We start from the raw sequence: 22184 nt of genomic DNA, 5'->3' as shown, positions 1-22184 counted from the left end.
TCTCTTTGTCTTGGATTGTTTGATTAACATTAATGACACAGACTTAAAGGGATCATAGCATGAAAATCTGACTTTTTCATGTTTAGGTGCTATAATTGGGTCCCCAGTGCTTCTATCAACCTAGAAAATGTAATAAAGATCAACCCAGTAACTTTGTTTTGGGTAAGCCATTTTCTGCAAGCGTGTGTAAAATTAGGTCATTTAGATTTCGCCTGTTTTGTGAGGTAGGTAGCAAGGTGAATTACAATTATACCGCCCCCTTTGTCTGCAATATCCAACCACAACACTGCCACAGCGCAGAGAGAAAGAGAGAAAGAAAAAGTACTTGACAGCACAATTGAGTTTCAATTACAACAAACCACCATCACAGTGATCAGTGTTTGCATTTTATCAGCTCATTTGTATTTTAAACGACACACCCCAAAACGGGACACTTTTGCTCAGGCCTGCAAATTAGCAATTTTAACATGCTATAATAAATTATCTGTGGAGTATTTTGAGCTAAAACTTCACATAAGCACTCTGGGGACACCAAAGATTTATTTTACATCTTAAAAAAATCTCATAATATGACTCCTTTAAGTAGGTTAATTGCGGTTACTATCTCTTTTTTTTTTTGCGGTTACTATCTCTTTAAGAGAAGCACGGACCTGGTTTCTGCCTAATCTATATTATTATTATTATTATTATTATTATTATTATTAATCTTTATTAAGGACACAGAATCCTGGTCCATAATATTAAAAAGAAAAGCTTACAAAACAAGAATAGGAAAATACACATAAATAGAAAAATAGAAAAGTACTATACATTATTTATACATATAAAGAGGAGCGCCATTGCTTCCAAATACATAAACCTAATACATAAACAAAAGTTTTATTGGAAAAAGAGTACTGTGGAGATCATTTTTTGTTTGTATGTGCCCTGTCAAGAACAGAAAGATGTTATGTTCGCTTGCTTTTTTTGCTTTGCTGAAACGGGTCTTCACATGTGTGCACTAGCGAGGGCACTTAAGCGCGCACGCACACAGACGAATTACAAACAGCGCAGCATAAAAACCATGTTGTTTTTAAGTGCTTTATTCCTCAAATTTATCCTAATGGGCTACAGTATGACACACAGTAGCATAACTCTCTCTAAAGTTTAAACATCAAGTGTTCTGATGATCTCTGAAGGGCTTAGTGAGGATCACCTCTCTGACTAGAGCTGGACCGGACACATTTAACATGTGCGTCCAGAAATCTGCTCACTTAAGCGTCTTTTTGCGGGTTAAATTGTTTAAAATCAACTGGGGTCTGTCACACTGCTGCTGCATAAATTAAACATACTGTAAATAATCATGCAAACATACCTTTATCTTGCTCTTTTTTCTCCTCCTCTGTCCTTTTCTACTTTCTCTTTTCGGCACCAGAGGGATACATTCTTTTTTTGTGGCATGGCTTATTATTTATTACAGTGACCGGCACCTGCGCAAATTGTCAATTCACGCGAGGTGTCTATATTGCACATGACTCAAACGCTAGCACTACAGACACACAGCAGTTGTCTGCAAATCAGAATTTTCTTGTCTTGAATTGTTCATTTATTAATTCGTATTCATTTATTCATTTATATTACTTGTATAAGTTATTTAAATGTACAAAAAAAACCAATTGGGGGCCCCCTGGTGGCCGCGAGGCCCTAAGCAGCCGCTTAGTTCGCTTATGCCTCGGGCTGGCCCTGCTCAGAAGCCGTGCTTCCCTTCAAATTGGGCAAATTGAAATTGCCAATACGCACACAGCCAAATCCCCAGTGTTATTATTATTATTATTGAAGACACTTGATTATAATGAGCATAATCACTTCAAAGAAACAGAACTGCAACTGACTTCCAACCACTGATTTACTTAAAATAAACTGAAAAAAACATTAAATCTTACTTATTACGCCAACAAACCAGACTTAATTTATTTCTGTCATATGTCTACATGTCTCTACTTTTTTAATTTAACACTTGGGATTTGGATGTGTGCGTATTCGCAATTTCAATTTGCCCAATTTGAAGGGATGCACGGCTTCTGAGCCTCCCTTCAAAGAACGCCTCTCCATTTGAATAAAAGACATAAAATTAATAATAACAATAATAAGGAAAAGAAGAAGAGGACTGTTTAAAAATAAATAATTGCAATTAAAGGATTTGAAAAAGGTTTACTTTGAAGTAATAATACGATGTCTCTCATTTTAATAAAAATCAATATAATTTGTATGTAGGTCAATATGTAGCCTATGTGCATGTTTCTGAAGAAAAACCAACAAAAATGAAATGTAACTCATATAGGCCTACATCACTTTAAACAAAACAGTTGAGCCACCCTAATGACATGCCCAAACTTTTTTAAATCGTGGCCGAATTAGCAATTTGATAAACACCGACACGTATAAAGACGCCGGGTGCGTCTTTTCGCGATCACAGAGTTTGAAAGGATGTAGTTTGAAAGACGGAGGGAAGCGCAGAATAAAATACCCATGCTTTAGGAGAGCTTCCAGGATATAACGGCGCAACCTGATATTTATCTTTACTTCTCAAAGAAAGCACGTGTGCTAATCCATTAACTCATTGCGATCGGCTACTTTTAACCGCTTCAATTAGGCTTTTAGTCCAAAAGAGCGGACATTTAGAAAATCTTAAAAATTTTTCATATTGTCTTCATTTTTTCATGTCTCATTGCTTTACAGAGAATGATCATTTCAGTTAATTATGTTAGTTAGTTTACTAAATTATGTGCTCTCGAGAGTTTAAGCATATCTCCATACTCTCCGTTACAAAGGAATACATGTCATCAAAAAAAAAAAAATTGACCTAATGAGTTCCAGTTTTATATATTTATAACAAGAGCCTATGATATGCAAAATATCACACCTGAAAAAGTGCTATTTTCCCGAACAGCACAATCACAAATGTGGCATTTTATACAACAGTTCAATAAATTTACTGAGCAACTATTCTGATTTTGCTTTGTCCAAGAAAACAGAATAAACTACAGATTCGCTGCGTCTCCGAGCAACACGTGTTTTTATCCTCAAAATATCTGAATTTTTGACATAATCAGACGAGTAAATAGTTCAAGTAGGCTACCCACAGTTGGCTACCCAGAGTCTACTTACAGTCCGTAGGTGTTCAGATAATATAGATTTACCGCCACCTACTGGCAGTTTTAGTTTCATAGTTAAAAAGTATACTTTTTCCCAATCATTTCGTATTTCTACATTTTTACATTAAAAACATTAATCTCTTAATATAATTTATGCAATCATAATTTGCTGTGTAAATCCGCATCCGTATTTGCATTTTGATTGAATTTGTTGAACAAATTTAAGAGTCTGACATGACAATTAAAAAATATATAGTGTTTGTCTTGACGTTTTTAGAGTCTCTACCGAGTGAGCACATTCTGCAATTTAATAGCATTATAATGACGATGTATTAGCCTACCACTAAACTTTGACTAAAGGCATGTTGCATACTTGTTCTAGGAACCATATTTAAATACTAACATTTTTGTGTAATTTGTGCTACTCCATCGTGATTTTTGTAGCATAAGTATGGCCCAAGCATAAACTCAAGCCCCCAGCCTCCATAGTCCTGTCCCCTAAATCCTGTATAGTAAAAATAATCTAAAACAAAGAATAAATGTATCATTTAAAGCAACACTAAAGACTTATTGCTCTTTGCTCCCCCTACAGGTTAGAAGCGTAATTGTTCATTACCACTGTCGTAAATACTGCAGCATAACTGGCTCTGATTGGATTGTAGGTCTGCCGTAAAGCAAGTTTTTGTAGTTTTTACTCGAACTACAGGACCACTACCCGACGGTTGGAAACTTCTTTAGTGCGGTTTTGGCCAATAGAGTGCTGCAAAGCGAATGTGAAAGTGCCATTCACCCTGTTTTGAGTGGATGAACCACTGAAACTTTTTTGGAAACGTTATTTTAAGGTAAAAAAAACTCTTTGGTGTTGCTTTAAATGTGTATGATAACAACTATGCGTGAACCATTTAGGCTATTTTAATATATTTTTTCAATCAGTGAAGCCAAATAATTGGGTGACAAATAACATAATTTTACAGGCTAACAAATACAGTGTTGGAAAAACTTTTTTTTGAAAAACAATGAACGCATATCCTGCCATCAGATTTAGCACCACCCACTGGACACAATCGAAATATCAAGTGGTTTTTCTGATTTCTGTGCAAGAACGGAAAACCAAAAAACAAAAAACGAGTCATAATTTTGTTTTTTAGTTAAAAAAAAAAAAAAAAAAAGGAGTTGTTTTCTTGTTTTTCGTTTTTAAATCTGAAAGCAAAAACAAATGAACGAATGATACTCGGACCCCGAGAAAAGGGGTGTTTGTAGTCTCACCCCCTCAAAAAAGATATTGGACTTCCTTCTTTCAATGATGCAAAATGATGATTTCTACATCATTGAAAGAAGGAAGTGCAACACTGAAATCTGTATTTCTTCTGTCTCAGTGGCAACTGAGGAAATTATGCATGACCATTCAAAAACATGACAGGGGTTCTAACTATACAAAGCTTAATGCAAATCGGTGAAGTGTCCCTTTAACGAACTTCTCCTAGAAATGTAATCAGATTATCATCATATTTTGACGGTGTCATGTAAACGCCTTTGCGATGTTAAATTGCAGAGATCTTGACGTTTCGATGGAGGGTGTGTTTCGCAATGAAACATGAAGTTGTTCTAACTCAGGCTTAAAACGTCCAATCTGACACACGCTTCACATGTTGGATAAGTATTTGATAACTGGCCTAAACACATCAACATGGCAATATTCAGTAAAAGTTATAGTGCCACCTGCTGGCAGCAGGAAATGCCATGTTTTATACTGTGATTTACTGCTCATAGAAATGATAAAATGTGAAGATCTGGAATTTTCGATAAAGGGCGTGTCAGTGGCGGCCTGGCAAAATTTGATGTTTCAGGAGGTGTGGCACATCAAAGTTCCTCTGAATATTCACCCATATTTAGCCACTTAAATTCATATCCCCCTGGTTCACTGCTTTACTAAAACCATAGGGTGGCGGTGCACATGCGTACGAGGGCCCTTCTATCGCTGCTTGCAGCTTTAATGAAATTTGTGTCTGTTTACGGATTAGCGTAACTACGTCTACACAACTGAAAGTGTGCTTTAATTCTGATGTAAAACAGTTGTTTATGTTGGTTATTTTGGTAATGTTATTCACTTTGTACTGCAAAGTTTTCTCACTGGTGAATGAGACATGAGATGTGACCGTCTGATCTGTGCATGTTCATGTGTTTTGTAAGAGGCATGACTTTGGATGGCGATTTGAATGGAGGGTGGGATCGTGATTTCATTGCTAGTCGGCTACCGGTAGCATTTTTCAAAATTTGATACCCTACCTTTAATCCTTTATTTATTATTCAACCAAACACCTTGTAAAGTGTATTTTGTAAGCATAAAATCATATTTCATATATCTCAAAATATTTATCTTGCTGTTTATTATCAGTACTGTATCTAGCAGTTACATGGCAACAGTGGCGGCTGGTGCTTAAAAAATTTTTGGGGGGGGGGGGGGCGCAAACACACTCAAAATCAAACTTTTACTGTAGTAATGTAGTACTCTTAAAAGCCATTTATCAGGTGATGAGTATCATTAGGCTACTACTTAGCTAAAATGCTGAAAATGTTACAACGCACGCACACGCACACACACACACACGCACACACACACACACACACACAGAGAGGTTGCGATAGACTTTTTCAATCTCCGTCATTTTTTTGATAAACAGCGTTGTAAAGAGTCCTTCACAGTCAGTTATTATCCGTAATTTCATGTTTTAATTATTTTCATTTTCGTTCACATGTCCATTTCTAATCATAAACTTACAAGACGAGCATACAAGTCAAATGTGTTTATTCATTTGTTTAGAGAACAGATAAACGGAGACCGTGCATCACTTTACCATCACATGAAGCAGATGAATTTATGTTTTTTCTCACAGTGACAGCGGAGGCAATAAAACACGGAGCTTTATGCTGAACAGGCAAATATAAACAAATCAAATAACAAAATACTACTGCGATTAAAATATCAATAAACATGTAAAAATCTGATTTGAACTAAACTCATCTGAAACCATCTTGTGTAATAAACGCATGAAGGCAGATTAATGCAGACTCTTGTCATTAGATTTTGTATCTTTACCTTAGACAGGCGTCTTGTTGCAGCACTCCTGTAGTGTTTAACTTCAGCAGCCATGCGCAGACCAATCAGTGTATGACATCAAAATATTGCGAGAATGTTAAGAAACCAGGGCGTCATTTGAGCAACACACTGCCACCAACTGGACATACATAGGAATTACATTCTCAAATTGAGTTGTATGGGCAATCTGCCAAAATGGCGTTCAGATTTTTCTTTATTCTGCTTAAATTTTCTCCGTCAAAGACTTTTCGTTTAACGCGACCGAACACACACAAAAAGAGACATTAAAGTTGCCTAATCACAGGCTCGTACTGATCTTTTTGCTTTTATAGCAATAGCACAAGCACATTTTCCCCTCACAACAGGGAGTACATACAGTCCATCAGCTCAATATACACGGTTCGTGAACTTTCCTTAAAAACAGTGGTTTTCTCGTGGGTGCTTTTTTAAACTCTACAACACTGTACAACAACAAAACTAACAACAAAGTTGACCAAGTCACGAAATATACCAGATTATATGAGCTTTCGCTCTCATTATGTCCACGCAACACAAGCTCAAACGCGCCACAAAAGTTCATGTCTTGCACGTCTATCACACATTTAGACTTTAAAACAGCAAACAGGGAAAAAAAATAAAACTCAAGACTTACATGATATCCAGCTAGCCAACTCCGTTTGCCATGAGAAGTGGTGGAGCACACAGACTGCCATCATTTGACTCCGTTGGTCAATCTGGTCCAAGCTTCTTAATCCTTTATTTATTCATCAATTAAATACCTTGTATAGGGTGATTTTGTAAGGATAAAAGCATATTGTCCTTCATCTCAAGATATTTCACTTGCTTTCACTGATCTGTACTGTAGCTATCAGTTAACACAGCAAATCTCCAACGCGGTTATGAGACTCTTCGAACGATCCAATCCCAGGAGATAAAAAACATTAAAAGCAATATTGATTCGCTTACAACATAAGTGGAAGTGTTTGGGACGCACAGTCCTGCACCCCAGGGCGGATCCGAAACCAGCCATTTAGAGCTCAGCCTCAGGTCACATGTTTTTACCCTTTTTCCTGACCTACATAGACACTCATTAGGGGTGCGCCCCAGACACACAAACATGACACACACACAACAAACTCAGTTTTGATTTTTAATTGTTTTAAATAAATTATAACATGACTAACAGTGAAATAGTACAACTAAATGATTTTATTTTGTATTAATTTGCACTATATATTTAACTTTTTGGTAACATGTTAGTACAAGTAGCTTTCCTCTCTGGCCAGCTTTAAGGGGGCGGTGCCTGAGCGCCCCCTAGTGACCAGCCGCCACTGCATGGCAATCTTCAATGCGTTTATGAGACTCTGAGAACGATCAAATCACATGAGGTCAAAGACATAAAAAACAATATTGATTCACTTACAACATAAGTGGGAGGGTTTGGGGCGCACAGACCTTTGCCCCAAGGCAGATCTGAAACCAGCCAATTAGAGCTCAGCCTCAGGTCACATGTTTTTACCCTTTTTACAAACCTACATAGATACTCGTTTGGGGTGCGCCTCAGACACCACACAAACATGACACACACAACTAACTCTGTTTTAATTTTTTTTAAATAAATGAAAACATGACTAACAGTGAAATATTACTAATTGATTATATTTTGTATTAACTGGCACTATATATTTAACTTTTTGGTGTAACATGCTAAAATAGCTTTCTTCTCTGGCCAACTTTGGGGGGGCGGCGCCCCCTATTGACCAGCTGCCACTGCTTGATTCTTAATACTGAGGGATGTTACGTGGACTATCAACAACAGTTTTTATGTTTTGTGATAGTCCAGTATTTGTTCTGAGCCATTAAACTGCCCATTGATCTTCAGAAATTTGTCCGGATCCTGCACATTTTTTGCTTTTTAAAATTTACATATTTGACCCTTTTTAAGTATTAAACAGTGTATAATAGTGTATACAGTGATGTCAAGATCCTTTTTTTGCACACTGAGGACTCAATTGAAAGACTCATAAACAAATATTTCAACATTGTTTTGTCTCAAGATGAACAGCAGTAATGTTTTCTGTAAGATTCTTTCTGTAAAAACGACTTAAATTTCCTAATTTAACTAAGGCCTAGTCCTGGATTAATCTAAACCCTGTCTGAGAAACTGCCCCATAATGTGTTATTTTAACTCTTTCCCCGCCATTGACAAGATAACTCGTCAATTAAGAGAAAACGCTTCCCTGCCAATGTCAAGAATTTCTGCAACTTATACAACCCGGAAGTAGCGCCTCACTTGAAAGAGAAAGAACTCTGTGTATGTTTTAAAGATTGCTCTGCATCTGATCTTTATCAAAAGTCCTTCACAAAAATGTAATTATCTCTGCTTTTTGCTCAAAATTGGGTGTTTTTGAAGAAACCTACCCATATTTGAGAGGTGATAAAAAGAGAACTCATAAAGGTAGGATGAAACGTTAATTTTTTTGTTAGTTTTTTTTAAAGCAGAGGGTCTGTTCTTTCATTTGATATATTGCTTGTTTATATATTTAAAGAAGATCATTTTCTGGAAGGTATTGAGGGCAGGATAGGCAGGAATTGTCTGAAGAACATTTTTGCAAATTTGTTTGGGCTGTCTTTATATACCAATACATAATTAAAATGTAAGTACTCTGAAAAAGAGAGTATAAAACTCGAGTATCTGTAGACCTCTCACGACTGTTTTAAGCACAGCTAATTATTTCCATTTGCATGAGGCACTCTAGGAAGAGCAAAATGACGGCAGAGAAAGAGCATTCAGAACTCACAGTACCTGCATATGCAGTCAGCGATGGCAAACAAGTAAAAAAAAAAAGGAATAAATGAAGAAATCAAATGCGGTAGCAGTATTGTCTCCAGAGTGTAGTCCTCATCAGAGTCAACAATGCTTTCATCACGGAAACTCTTCCATGCAAAACTCGGCATATCTTATGAATCTTCCACAAAATTCACCTTCATCACAGTGTAACTGATAAAAAACTTGTATCAATGCAACCTGTTCAGTGTCGGCGCCAGAGAATACAGAATGAGGGGGCCTCCTATTTTACTGGTGGGGCACCTGGTTCATCTTATTATTTTATTATTATTACTACATGGCACTGTAAAATGCTTGGTACTGATTGGCCACTGGCCAGTCGCAACATTCAAAGGTATTTTATTCCTTGAACAACCGCCTGAAACACAGCCTCACCCGGGTACTGCGAGTGCGAGCGAGTCACGTTAACAGGGACAGTTTAATACCTACGAATTAATACAGAATAAATATGCATAATTAATAACGTATATGAGATTGTATTTACAATGATTAAACCGAATGTTCCTCTTTTGACTTTTAACTTGTTTTAACGCGTCTGGAAACGTTTTGCCAGAAGGTTTGCATTTCTTAAAAATAAGCTAATAAAAGACATCAAATCAAAATGATATGTCTATATATTTACACATATAGCAACTAGCCGTGAAATTAGCAAAATTGATACAGCCAGCCAAGTTGTTGTCGCAAATAAATCCCTCACTATAGTAAAACCATAACTTATAATGACGTTAAAGTGCAAGACTGGATAACTCACGCAAATCATAAACACCAGTACAAATAACAGCAAAAGAAAACAATGTTACTGACATATCTAACACCAGAATGAACTATGCGTTTACCTTCAGAAGAGCTGCAGGCGACGAGAGGACTTTTTAAAACTTTTTAAAAGGTCCTTTTATTTGTCGCGAAATTTCTTCGTCTTGCTCAAATGCCAAGACTTACAAGTATTATACATTATTTAGACAGAAAATGAGTTGGCGATTGAGCCCCCGAGCGTGACAGTAACTTTCAGTGCAGACAAAACACTGGGGATACCTTTAAGAATTTGTGTTGTTCAAATGTAGTGGCTGCGTGTATGTAACTGGCTGACTATTAGCATTTGTTATCTTTTTATCATCCGCCTCGGTTATCGTGACGGTAATTGTAACAGTTCACTCGGGTTTGTTTACACGCAGTGATGAGCAGACAATCAATGTGGTTCCGAAGCACATTTTTTTTATTTCCAACGAAACAGTCTCCATCGCTTTCATATCAGGTTTACATCATCTGAACACCCGGGTGGCAGGGCAAAACTTGCAAATATACTTGAGATAAACATGAAAACAGCTCGTATTTCCTTCTGTGTATCACTATTAACAACGCACATGCGAACACAGCGCTCCTCGACTACATTACCCAGAGTTCAGCACGGTCTGCACTACAAGCCCCACATTCTTAAACATTGTGGGTTAGTATTTTAATTATTATTTTTTATTAATTATACTCCGAATTTTATTCAGTATTCATTGTATAACCAAATGTATTTGCAGCACATTTTTTTAAATTATTAAGTTCATTGTTATTTTGAGAAGTAAGGGGGCACAGTGACTCAAGTGGCCGGGCCATGCCCCCTAGGGCCCGCTCGTGGCGCAGACACTGAACCTGTTTTTAGCTTTGTCTTATAAATATAACTAGCTTGATTTGTTACCGAATCAAACAAAATATATTTTAAACTTTACCAATATCGATATGCTAGCTCAGGGGTTCCCAAACTTTTTTTCCTGCGCACCCCCTTCTATGCCCCAACCGGGTTGGCGCACCCCCAATCCACACTTCAAAAAAAAAAAAGCTAAAAAGATTTGTTTTTAAAGACTCATGTTTAATCTTGCGCAAATAACCAGGGGCCGGTTGCAACTACGTCTGACATTGTGAAAAATATTTACGCGTGTTGCACCATCTGAAACTATCCAGATAGCAATGAGTCGGCGGACCACCGGCGGTGCTCTGGCGGCAGTAAGCGTCATAAGGGCGTAATCGCAAACAGGTCTGACGGCGGACCGCCGCTGCAGCCGCTTTTGCATAAATTAAGCAGTCGGTGCGCCGGCTGCATGCTGGCGGCATCTCGCAACAAATGAGAGTGACGTATTCGGCGGCAAAAGTTTCATCCCCGCCAGTGGGACGCACCTATAGCCGACAGCTTGGGGCTGGCGGCATAAAGAAGCCATGCGGATATTTTTTGCTATCTGGTAGATGCGCGCCCCCGTGTATGCGTTTAACCACTGTGATATTTAGATGCCATTCGAGTTTCCTATGGTAAAAAATTTACACTTACTGCCATCAGCTAATAGAAGATATATGAGAGTTTCCTCATGTTTAGCAGTGCGCTCTTCTAGATGCGTGCGTAACGTGCAGACCCATCATTCACGAAAGCCTTTACTGTTCGCACAAAAGTGTATAATAGTTTGCAGATTCATTATAACAGCTCAAGTTTAAAACAAAATTAAATGAAAGCTTTTAATAAGTTCTCTACAGTGTCTTTGTAAGTATTTATGTATTTTATTATATTATTCATTGGCGGTCTCTTTACCATGCATGAAAACACATTGCTCGCGTATCTTGTGCATTAGACGTGCCCATGTCTCGTCATATTTCATTATTTCTATTATTGCCATAAAAACGTATCTCTCTCTTGGTCCCTCTCCTCCTTCGTGACTAACAACTTTATCATAAGACGTCCCACACTTGACAGTTTCCCTGATTTCAGCCAGTTAAGCATATTTATAATATATATGGAATGAATGAAACGAGTTGGCACGCATATGGTGGCTGCAGTGCATAACAGAAGAGCAGTGCGTAGAAAAAGACAGCAGCTGTCTTCTACGTTTCTATCAAAAACTAATTTATTATAGTTTTTTATTTAAAATAAAAGCGATTACAAAGGAAATGTTTACTGTTCATTTTTTATTTTTTTATTGTATGGAAAATCCCATTTAAAGAAACAGACCGCCATGACATTTTTCCTCTCGCGCACCCCCTGGTGGCAGCTTGCGTACCCCTGGGGGTGCGCGCACCACACTTTGGGAATCCCTGTGCTAGCTTAATAGTGAGTACTAAAAGCCATCCTATTTGTTTATATTCATAGTGATAAAGTTAGGTGTATTATGACATGATGTTACTACATGCACCGCGCTCCTTCCTCTCCGCTCGTCTGAGGAAAATGCTTCTCCCAGCAGAGCTGGTCAGCGTCGCGCGTTCATGTGTTTTGGGGGCGTGGCTTTCGAAGAAACCCAGAAGGGAGGGGGTGTAGTGAATGGAAAAATTACCTCTTGAGAGGTCTACAGACACTCGATTTTTATACTCTCTTTTTCAGAGTACTTACATTTTACTTATGTATTGGTATATAAAGACAGTTTAAACAAATTTGTAAAAAAGTTTTTTTAGATAATTCCTGCCTATCCTGTCTTTAAACTTTTATAAAAATCATAAAAATGCTGGTGCTGGCAACTGTTTTAAAAACGCTGGCAGGGAAAGAGTTAACAAAGTATGTGTCATTGTGTCTTGAGTTTGTGTTCAAATAAATAAAATGACAACACAAGATGTGTTTAAACAACAAAAAATTTGTTCCAATAATAACCCAGAGATGTGTCTAGTTAGGGACAACACATTAAATGTGTTGTGTTTTACTAGACACAAAATGTGTTGTTTTAACACAACCGTTAAAGTGTACCATATTAAATTGCATAGCATTATATTTTTTTTCATTGCGTCGGACTGCACGGCATCATAGGGGTGAATCGCATCGGTAGCAGCTTCATATGTATCTTTGATTTATCGCATTGTAGGTTATGCACTGAGATGCGTGTCGCATCGGACTCAGGTATGGAGATGCAAATCACTAATACACAGAGTATTTACTGTTTTTGGTTCCATAGATGCTATAGTGTTTTATAAGGTGGGTAAGAGCACCACCTAGCAGAAATATGGATTGCCTAAAAACTTTGGCGGTAAAGCGTTTTCTCTTAATTTATGAGATAACTCGTCAATGGCAGGGAAAGAGTTGAGAGCCATATAAACTTTTGAATGGAAAAATCAGCCAAAATAATTTTATTTTTTATTTAAATATTTATTAACTTTTTTGTTCATTTAGCAATGCCTTTCAGAAGTTATTTACATGTTTTCCAGATGACAATCTTTTAACATAAAATAATGTACTCAGTAATGTATCAAACTATCTTGATCTCTGTCTCAGGTACGTCTGAACCCAGCAGAGAGTTCAGATGTGCTGAAGCGCTGGGCAGAGCATCTGTGTTCTCCTCAGGTCAATCAGAAGTCGAAGGCCATCCTGGTCCTGTTATCGCTGGGATGCTTTTATAAAGTGGGCGAGATTCTTCACAGGTTTGCCATCTCTCTCTCTTTCTCTTTCTCTCTCTCTCTCTCTCTCTCTCTCTCTCTCTCTCTCTCTCTCTCTCTCTCTCTCTCTCTCACTCCATACAACATTCTGTCATTAGGATAAAGTTTTTTCTCTTTTGTGCTAATTTGTTATAAAGAATTTCTTTCTTTCATTTACTGTAGACATTTATCCCTTTTTTGTTTACTGTTTTATGTCCTGCAGCTCTTTTTAACTTCTGGTAAAATTCTGTAGTTAAAAACTTACCTTCATGTTGTTTGAAACCCATATGGCAAACGTTTATCAATTCCAACAAATGTATAACTTCCTACAATCCCCCACAAATGTTTCTTTGGACACAAATTTAATTTCTCTTCTGACAGGAAATAAACAAACTCCTCTAACAAAGTCATTTTTCACAACCTCCAAACAAAACACAGTGACCGGTAAATAAGACACGATGTCATTAACAAACATCAGACACAATAATACAATCTTATAACCAAAAGGCTCATAACCAAAATCTCCCCCTAACATCCCATACCCCCAGCTAACTCAACCCTAACTCTTCTGTGTTTTCCCAAAAGAGTCAAGCCTCTTTAAGCACGGTTTAAGTACGGTTTAACCTTAGCCGCTATATTCTACTTCTTATATTATCTATTGATTTTCTGTGTTCTCCTCTGCATCTACTCATGTAAAGCTGCTTTGCAACAATTGGCAATTGTGAAAAGTGCTATATAAATAAAATTGAATTGAATTAAGCAACTAATACCGCTCGTACATGGCTGAACAATCAGTCCAGACCGCAACCAAGGCCGTGCACTCAACTCAGGAATACACCAAAAAAAAAAAAACTACAACCTATTTGGGGAGCATAACAAATTATTTTTGAGCCGCATTGACTTACATGCCCGAAGCCAAACACAAACGAACTGCTTACCTGTGTGCACCTGATTCTTTTTCACTAATTACCACACCTCTTCTCGTTTGGCTCTCAGCGAAGGCGGCCGCCTTTTTATCTCCTCTCCTCCCCGTAACCTTCCCTGCTTTGCTCCTCTCATGTTGTATAGTCTTGTGTCTTAACTTTGAGAGACTCCCTCCGCACTGCTCTCGAAACTAAAAATCATGGATTTGATCAACTGGTCTCTCGGCGCATTTGACACCATCTTCTCGACGAGAAGCTTGGGTTCGGGGGAACCTGTCTGCCCTGCCGGAACGTTCGCAGCTGGCTACACAATGGATGATTGGGAGAGGTGGCGGGTCGTGTGTCTGGGGGTTCTTTCCGTGGATGACATTGAAGATACCTATCTATTCGGAACCATGATAACATGGGGTTTGCTGACTGGATTAGTCATTGCCCTGGTTTATCGTGAAATTAAGAAGACGGTGACAGCTGTCCAAAGCACATAAAAGCTGCCCGGGATGATTGAAGCAGTGGGCAGAGCGGTCAGCACTCAGGCTGGGACTATTAACCACATTTTTGATAACAACTTGGAAATGACCCGCAATATGGATAACATCATGGAGATGCTCACGGATTCGAAAAAGCTGATGGACTAGAATGGACTAAGAGAGTAGTCATGTAAAGGAATGTGGCTACTCGCCCAAAGACCAAATAATTCCAATCTTATCTGCTTTCGGCCCCCCTTATCCAGCACTGGCCTCGGCCAAGGCCGCTGTTGGAACAACAACTCCCTCGGAAGAGCACTGCAGCGAGACGCTCTTGCATTCCCTACCCCCTCTCCCACAGACACCTGATGATTATTGACTCTGTTTGGACCTAATCAAGGTTGTCTCCATGGCAATTTGCTGTGGACTGAGGCACCGAGATTTGGATGCCGGGTAGCAACTCTCTCAAGGCCTACACACACACAAACTCTTACACACACACATATAAATATGCAATCACCACCCAGTAACAAAATCCCTCGCCTTCACTGCTTTGTACCCCCCAGCCTGACAGACGGGTCATAGTCTGGGGGTTTGTTTTTTTTCTCCTCCCCTCACTCATGTAATGTTTTTTTATGTATTGTATGTATGGGCAGGTTGATGGCTGTAATTTCGTTGTACTTGTACAATGACAAATAAAGCTTCATCATCATCACCATGTGCCTCTTAAAAGAAACGAACGGTGAGCCCCCATATGTTACAACCGGCTCGTGGTTGCAACATTAACAAGAGGCAACACAGACGGGTAAATAGAAAAACAAGTTATTTTATTTAACAAAATAAATTTAACAAAAGATAACCAAACAATCTCTAATCAGTATGTGAACGTCAGTAGTGAAGATTGCATGGAAGAGGACTGTAAGCTAAAGGTCTGCATGAATGTTAACATATCATAATAAGAACACAAAAGAAGCCGCTCGATCAGGTGCCGTCTGAAATCCACAGCGATGGAGTTCTTATAAGCCCAGTGATGAGCCACAGTTGGAAAGACCACACCAGAGTATGTGAGTGGAGTGAAGTGGAAAGAATTTGCCCTCCGCACTCAAAGCATTTCATAATAACTCTGCTGAAGCTCAGCTCTGGATGTACAATATTCCTCTCCTCGCTCCCTCCCAAAATATAATGAAAAACATAATAAATAACATGATATTATATTAATGTTTGTGAGGTTAAACAAAACAAAACAAATGCTTACCCTAATTGGGACCAAAATATATGTTTAGAAACATTTTCAGTGCCCCTCCCTTGTCCCAGTGTTTTTGGATCTTTCTCGTGATTGAGCGATAGTGGAGCATTTTCGGAGCGAGAGATATCTGCTCCTGGCAAAATCACGCCACTCCACTCCTCGCTCAACTCCCACCACGCACCGCTCACATACTCTGGACCACACCCACTTAACAAAAATACAAACAAACACAGGCCCAGCACTAAACTGGGACCTTACTTTCTCACACAGAATACAGAGGTATATAAGGGATTTTAAGTAATGTAATAAGTAGTACTTCATTCCGAGTGCATGGAGGTATTCAAGTTTGTTAGTAATAGTGTAGTATGTAATACTCCAATTCCAAACTTTATACAGAAATGATAGTGTGCACCACCTGATGGGGTAGGCCACTTCCGTGTCTCGTCCAGAGACCACACATGGTGTTTCCAGAGGTCCGGATCTGGGTGCCACAAGATGTCCCATCTATTAGAGAGGAGGTCCTTTCTCAAAGGAATCCACTAGGGAGGGGCTGTCACGAGAAGTACAAGTTTTGGGAACCAGGTCCGGTTGGTTCAGTAGGGTGCAACTAGCATGACCTGCTCCTCATCCTCCATGACTTTGTACAATGTCTGTGAAAAACACCGGTTCTATTCAATTCATTTCAATTTTATTTATATAGCGCTGTGCACAATTGGTGTTTGTTTCAAAGAAGCTTTACATTAATAGAAGCAGTGGAAAGCACATAAAAACGACAGATAGCACAACATAATACACGATAGCACAAGCAGCTAAATTTGCTGCGGCTATGAATCAACATTATAAGCGTGCGTATTGCGAATGTAACGTAAAGAAGAGGGTGATAAGTTAAGCCCAAGAAGGCTGCCTCCCCGGGTTGAAAAACCCCCTAGGAGAAAAAAAAAAAAAGTCATAGGAGGGAAAAACCCTTGGGAGATATATTTATATATACATTGAAACGATTAAGGAGATTAGGCGGAGGTTAAGCGGGTTCTGCCGGTGGTCGTTGGTCATGCATCAGCTGGGCATCACGTTGAAGGTCTGCCGGTGGGTCAGAGGTGTGCCGACTTTCACATTTACCGGAACTGGGTCTGTTTGTCTCATTGTCCTCGGAGACAAGGACGAGACATGAAGAAAGAAAAACAAAACCCAATTAGCGTAAGGGCCATTCATATGTATACACACATACACACACATGTACATATACGTATTGAAGATACAACGTCATCCCAGTGACAGACTCTGCACAGTTTGGTTTATGGAGAACGAGAAAAATGCACGGGACGGCGAATGTTTTTGGAAATGGATGCAGTGACACCCTTTTAAGGACTGAAGTCCCGCCCCCGACTAGTGGGCTTAACACCACAAATCTATACCCATCGAGCTTTATTGAAATCCGGACGAGCAAGGGAGTAAAGGGGAGACGGGGACGTGACTGCGCCAGCCATCTCCCTGATGCCTGTCTGGGCTTCACAGTACTCCCTACTCGACTCAGAAACCTCAGGAGAAGGGCAGAGCAAGTGATAACATAATACATCAGCTGGGCATCACGTTGAAGGACGGCCAGTAGATCAGAGGTGTGCCGACTTTCACATCTACCGGAACTGGGTCTGTTTGTCTCATTGTTCTCAGGGTCGAGGACGAGACAGAGAGAAAAAAACAAAATCATATTAGCGTAGGGGCCGTTCACATGTAATGCAAGTGTCACACAGTGATGTGGTTTAAATCAGCTTAGTTCCAGACAGACTAATTATTGCGGCATAATTATATTATCCACAGTTGAGGATTTTGCAAATTCGGGGCCCAATGCGAAGGTATATATGGTAACTAAGGGTCACCTTCCGATCTTTAACAGAAAATGAAACCTGTCGACCCGTTTGACTAAGGCCTGAAGCCCCACTGTCGTCGTTAATGCAGGTTCAGTGGCAAACGGGTCTATATTGCATACTATTTACAAGACCACTAGAAAACGCCAACATCGCAACCCAACCATACGTGCCAACCAGTTTGACTAAAGCTGGAGGCCCCACTGTCGTCGTTAATGCAGGTTCAGTGGCAAACGGGTTTGTATGGCATACTATTCACAAGACACACGAAAACGCCAAAATCGCAACCCAACCATAGGTGCCAACCCGTTTGACTAAGGCCGGAAGCCCCACTGTCATCGTTGATACAGGTTCAGTGGCAAACGGGTCTGTATGGCATCCTATTCACAAGACACACGAAAGTGCCAAAATCGCAACCCGACCATACATGCCAACCCGTTTGACTAAGGCTGGAGTCCCCACTATCGTCGTTAATGCAGGTTCAGTGGCAAACGGGTTTGTATGGCATACTATTCACAAGACACACGAAAACACCAAAATCGCAACTCGACCATACGTGCCAACCCGTTTGACTAAGGCCGGAAGCCCCACTGTCGTCGTTGATGCAGGTTCAGTGGCAAACGGGTCTGTATGGCATCCTATTCACAAGACACACGAAAGTGCCAAAATCGCAACCTGACCATACGTGCCAACCCGTTTGACTAAGGCCAGAGGCCCCACTGTCGTTGTTAATGCAGGTTCAGTGGCAAACGTTGGCAAACTATTTAATGCAATTCATTTTGAAGTGTTCATGCAGATAAGGTTTTTATTTATTTATTTGGTTGGTCTGTGTTATGACCGTGAGTGCTTTGTTCTGTAAAAATATCTATTGCGAGTAAAGTACCTTTACTAGATAAATTATGTGAATGCTTTGTTGAAGAGAAAAGTTTTAAGTCTAGATTTAAAATGATCGACTGTTTCTGATTCTCGGACATCGGTTGGTAAATCATTCCAAAGCTTAGGGGCTAAGTAGGAAAAGGATCTTCCACTTTTAGACACTTTTGATAGTCTAGGGATAATCAAGAGCAGTGTTTCCTCTAGGATCTTTTCCAGCTGTGGCGGCAGGGGGCGCCCATGATGATTATAAATGTACATTCTTTTTTTAAATGTAGAATATAGGCTACAGTAAACTAACATGTATTTTTTTTATAATTTTCATGCTGTCATTTACTTTACCTTATATTTAAAGCATATTGCTTTTCCATGTTTGATCTAAACTGTATTTTCTTAAAAAACATAGCTACGTACGTAGTTCGGATATTTCATTGTAGTTTTAATGTAGTGTGCATTGCAAGTTCGTGCTCGTGTTTAGCGTTCCCTGTTGCAAAGTCATGCACAGTCCTGTTTGATAATCCGCATGCCGCTGAGATTGACCGAACACCCGACCAGTTATCCGACATCAGCAGCAATTTTATTCCACACCCGACCCGTTTGACATAAAGACCCCGACCTGGTCACACCGCAAATTGCGCAGTTAAATAGAAACATTTAACGGTCTTCAGACAGATCTTAAACACAAATAAGCACGGGGCCATTTAAAAACGAGTCGAATTTTGGTCTCAGATGTTAGACCCGCATTTTACTCTTGTCTATTGTGTCCCGACCTGCATCTACAACGCAAATGACACGTGAATAGCCTATTATTACACCCATTACATCAAATATTATGCGGTTCACCCGCGGGTACCCCGACCCTGCTGTTTCGCTAACAGATAAAACAGTCTCACCGTCTGCCTCAAGTTTTTATTACCAACGTCCTTCTCTTCCCACAGGAATAATGTAAGTGTCCTTACAAACAGATTCGACTATTAATGTTTTGCAGTCGCATATGAGTAGTATTCAGTATTTAGCCTTTTGTTTTTGGACAAATATCATATCATTTAATGTGAAACTTAATGCGAGTATCGAAGAACGGAAGATTGACAGCTGAGCGGTCAGCAGCGCGCTGCGCCTATATTCTGAATAACTAATGGCCCGATAATTTGATTATATGAGTACAGTGATTCCAAATGAATGTCCAAAAAACTCGTAATATGTTCAATCGAAAGTTTAATAATGTCTTTTCTCGCAGCCCTGCGCTGCGTCGGTGTAGATATGCGCCTGTGAACATCATACGCGTGATGACCTTGCACCTTAAATTACCCAAATTTATAGTCATAAAGATAAAAGTAAAACAACATTCGAAACTTCAAATGATGTATTTTTATTTGTGTGAACTCACAATAAGGAGAAAACCTTGTGCTTATTTAAAATCATTAAAAACACAACGTGCTTTCTGCTGCTTTGGTTTTAGAGCGCGTCACAAAAAAAGAACAGAAACTCAAATACTTTTTTTTCATTTTGTCAATTTAATAATTATTTAAGTGTAATATATTTCATGTAGGCTTATTTATTTTATTATTATTTCTCAAAACAGAGACGCAGCCTAATCATCCTCTGTTTACTTAAATCTATTTGTGCATAAAAACTAAACCCATGGAGGAAATTATGATATTTTAGGAGATTTATTTATAAATGAGTGAACAACGCGAATCCAGAAAGGAATTTATTTCTAAGACAGCCAGTCTGACAGGGCGGACATTTTGGTAGCTTTATTTTGCGAGCTGCCGCCATGGGTTTTGTCTAGAAGGGATACAGCAAATGCCGAAAAGTTAAGGATTAGATTTGGAGGTAGGATTATTGGGATGAAAACAGCGGCTCTGGCTAAATGAGATACGAATACATTCTACAATCGTGTGAAATTTTGTGTTTAGAGTTGGGTTTGGTTGAAGGATAAGGATAAAACAGTGCTCATCCGGCGAGATTTCGTTTGCTGTATCCCTTCTATCCACAACCGCAGGCGTGGCGGAGATGTTTTAAGCGTAGCGGACCGCCACGGTAGAATGTATATAGCGGAAACACTGAAGAGACCAGAATTTTGTGACCGTAGTGTACGTGATGGATTGTATTCTGATAGTAATTCTCTAAGATATGAGGGTGCTAGGCCATTTAAAGCTTTGTAGGTGATTGACTGGTAGCCAGTGTAAAGATGCCAGAATTGAGCTTATGTGGTCATACTTTAGATCGAGTAAGTACCCTTGCAGAAGCGTTTTGAACTAGCTGAAGATTTGCATGGCATCCCCCGAGTAGCGAGTTACAATAGTCTATTCTAGAGGTCATAAAAGCATGGATAAGCTTCTCTGCGTCAGATGTAGACAGTATATGGCATATTTTCGAGATATTTCTTAGATGGAAGAATGCTGTGCGGCAGACGTTGGCGATATGACTATCAAAGGATAATTTGCTGTCGAACATCACGCCTAAGTTCCTAACCTAAGGGTACATCGGTCCAAAGAAGCAAGGGGTCTGACTATGGGGTAAAGGTTCACAGACAGGCTGGTGTGATGTTCACTTGGTGAGTGCCGCGCAGCCACGCCCATCTCTGGCACTCAGTTATGCAGCCAATGCTAAAGCGTTTTCAAATGGAGCAGCTCGAGTGGTGCTACTGCTGCCGCAGCAGCTGCCATATGCCCCAGAAGCCTCTAAAATAATTTCAGTGGGCCCCCACTGTCCTGCATTTGAATGAATCATCAACTGAACACTCCTCCATAAGGTGTGCTGTCTGTGCGATCTAGTCCAGTTCCATACAAAATTAAGTGATCTGCTGCACAGGGGCAAGTTTGTTCTTCTCCTTGTTGACCCAAAGTTCCAGTCAGGTGAGGTGCCTGAGCACCAGGTCCCTGTGTTCACACAACTGCTCTTGCGTTCTCCGCATGCAAGACATGAGCTTCTAAATTTTTTATTGCAGTGAACTATATGCCCCTGAACTTGGGAGTATACCGGGCGAATTGAATTGCATAGCCAAAACTGACTGTGACATTGGCATGGGCAGGGAATTGTTAACCACGCTCCCACACACCAAACCAGCAGGACCAATGGTATCACAGATGCACACGCAATGTGGCACCTGGGCGGGGCACAAGTGCCCAGTTCGGAGTGGGAGCGTATCTCACCTATAAACAGTGCCTCAGCTATTTTGACCATCCCAGGCCAAATATCAACTGCATCTAGAAACACATGGGTGGAATGACATTTTTAAAAAGACGCAAGCACACCCATGTACATGGGAGAAATTACATCTTTAAAAAAAGACGTGAATACACCCGAGCAGCTCTTTTAGGGAAATTTTCTCTTGCTGGATGTCAAAGCTTGAAGGGGAATTATTGC

The 22184-nt window shown here is 39.6% G+C and overlaps 1 protein-coding gene across 3 annotated transcripts in view; it reads left to right on the top strand.

Annotated features, from left to right (window-relative positions):
- The window catches only part of wdr11 (WD repeat domain 11), a 344263-nt gene that overhangs the window by 293499 nt on the left and 28580 nt on the right, over positions 1-22184 (top strand). The window contains exon 27 of one of the 3 annotated variants that reach the window (XM_073872785.1): positions 13305-13450. The exons of 1 other annotated variant lie outside the window; for it this stretch is intronic. In XM_073872785.1, the coding sequence (XP_073728886.1) occupies positions 13305-13450 (146 nt within the window). The remainder of the gene's footprint in view (positions 1-13304; positions 13451-22184) is intronic. One more of the 3 variants, XM_073872784.1, reaches the window with a different exon arrangement.

The sequence above is a fragment of the Misgurnus anguillicaudatus genome, chromosome 11 (genome assembly GCF_027580225.2).
Source record: "Misgurnus anguillicaudatus chromosome 11, ASM2758022v2, whole genome shotgun sequence".
Taxonomy (NCBI): domain Eukaryota; kingdom Metazoa; phylum Chordata; class Actinopteri; order Cypriniformes; family Cobitidae; genus Misgurnus; species Misgurnus anguillicaudatus.
The sequence above is the reverse complement of the archived record's forward strand: the minus strand, read 5'-3'. Positions and strand labels throughout refer to the sequence as shown.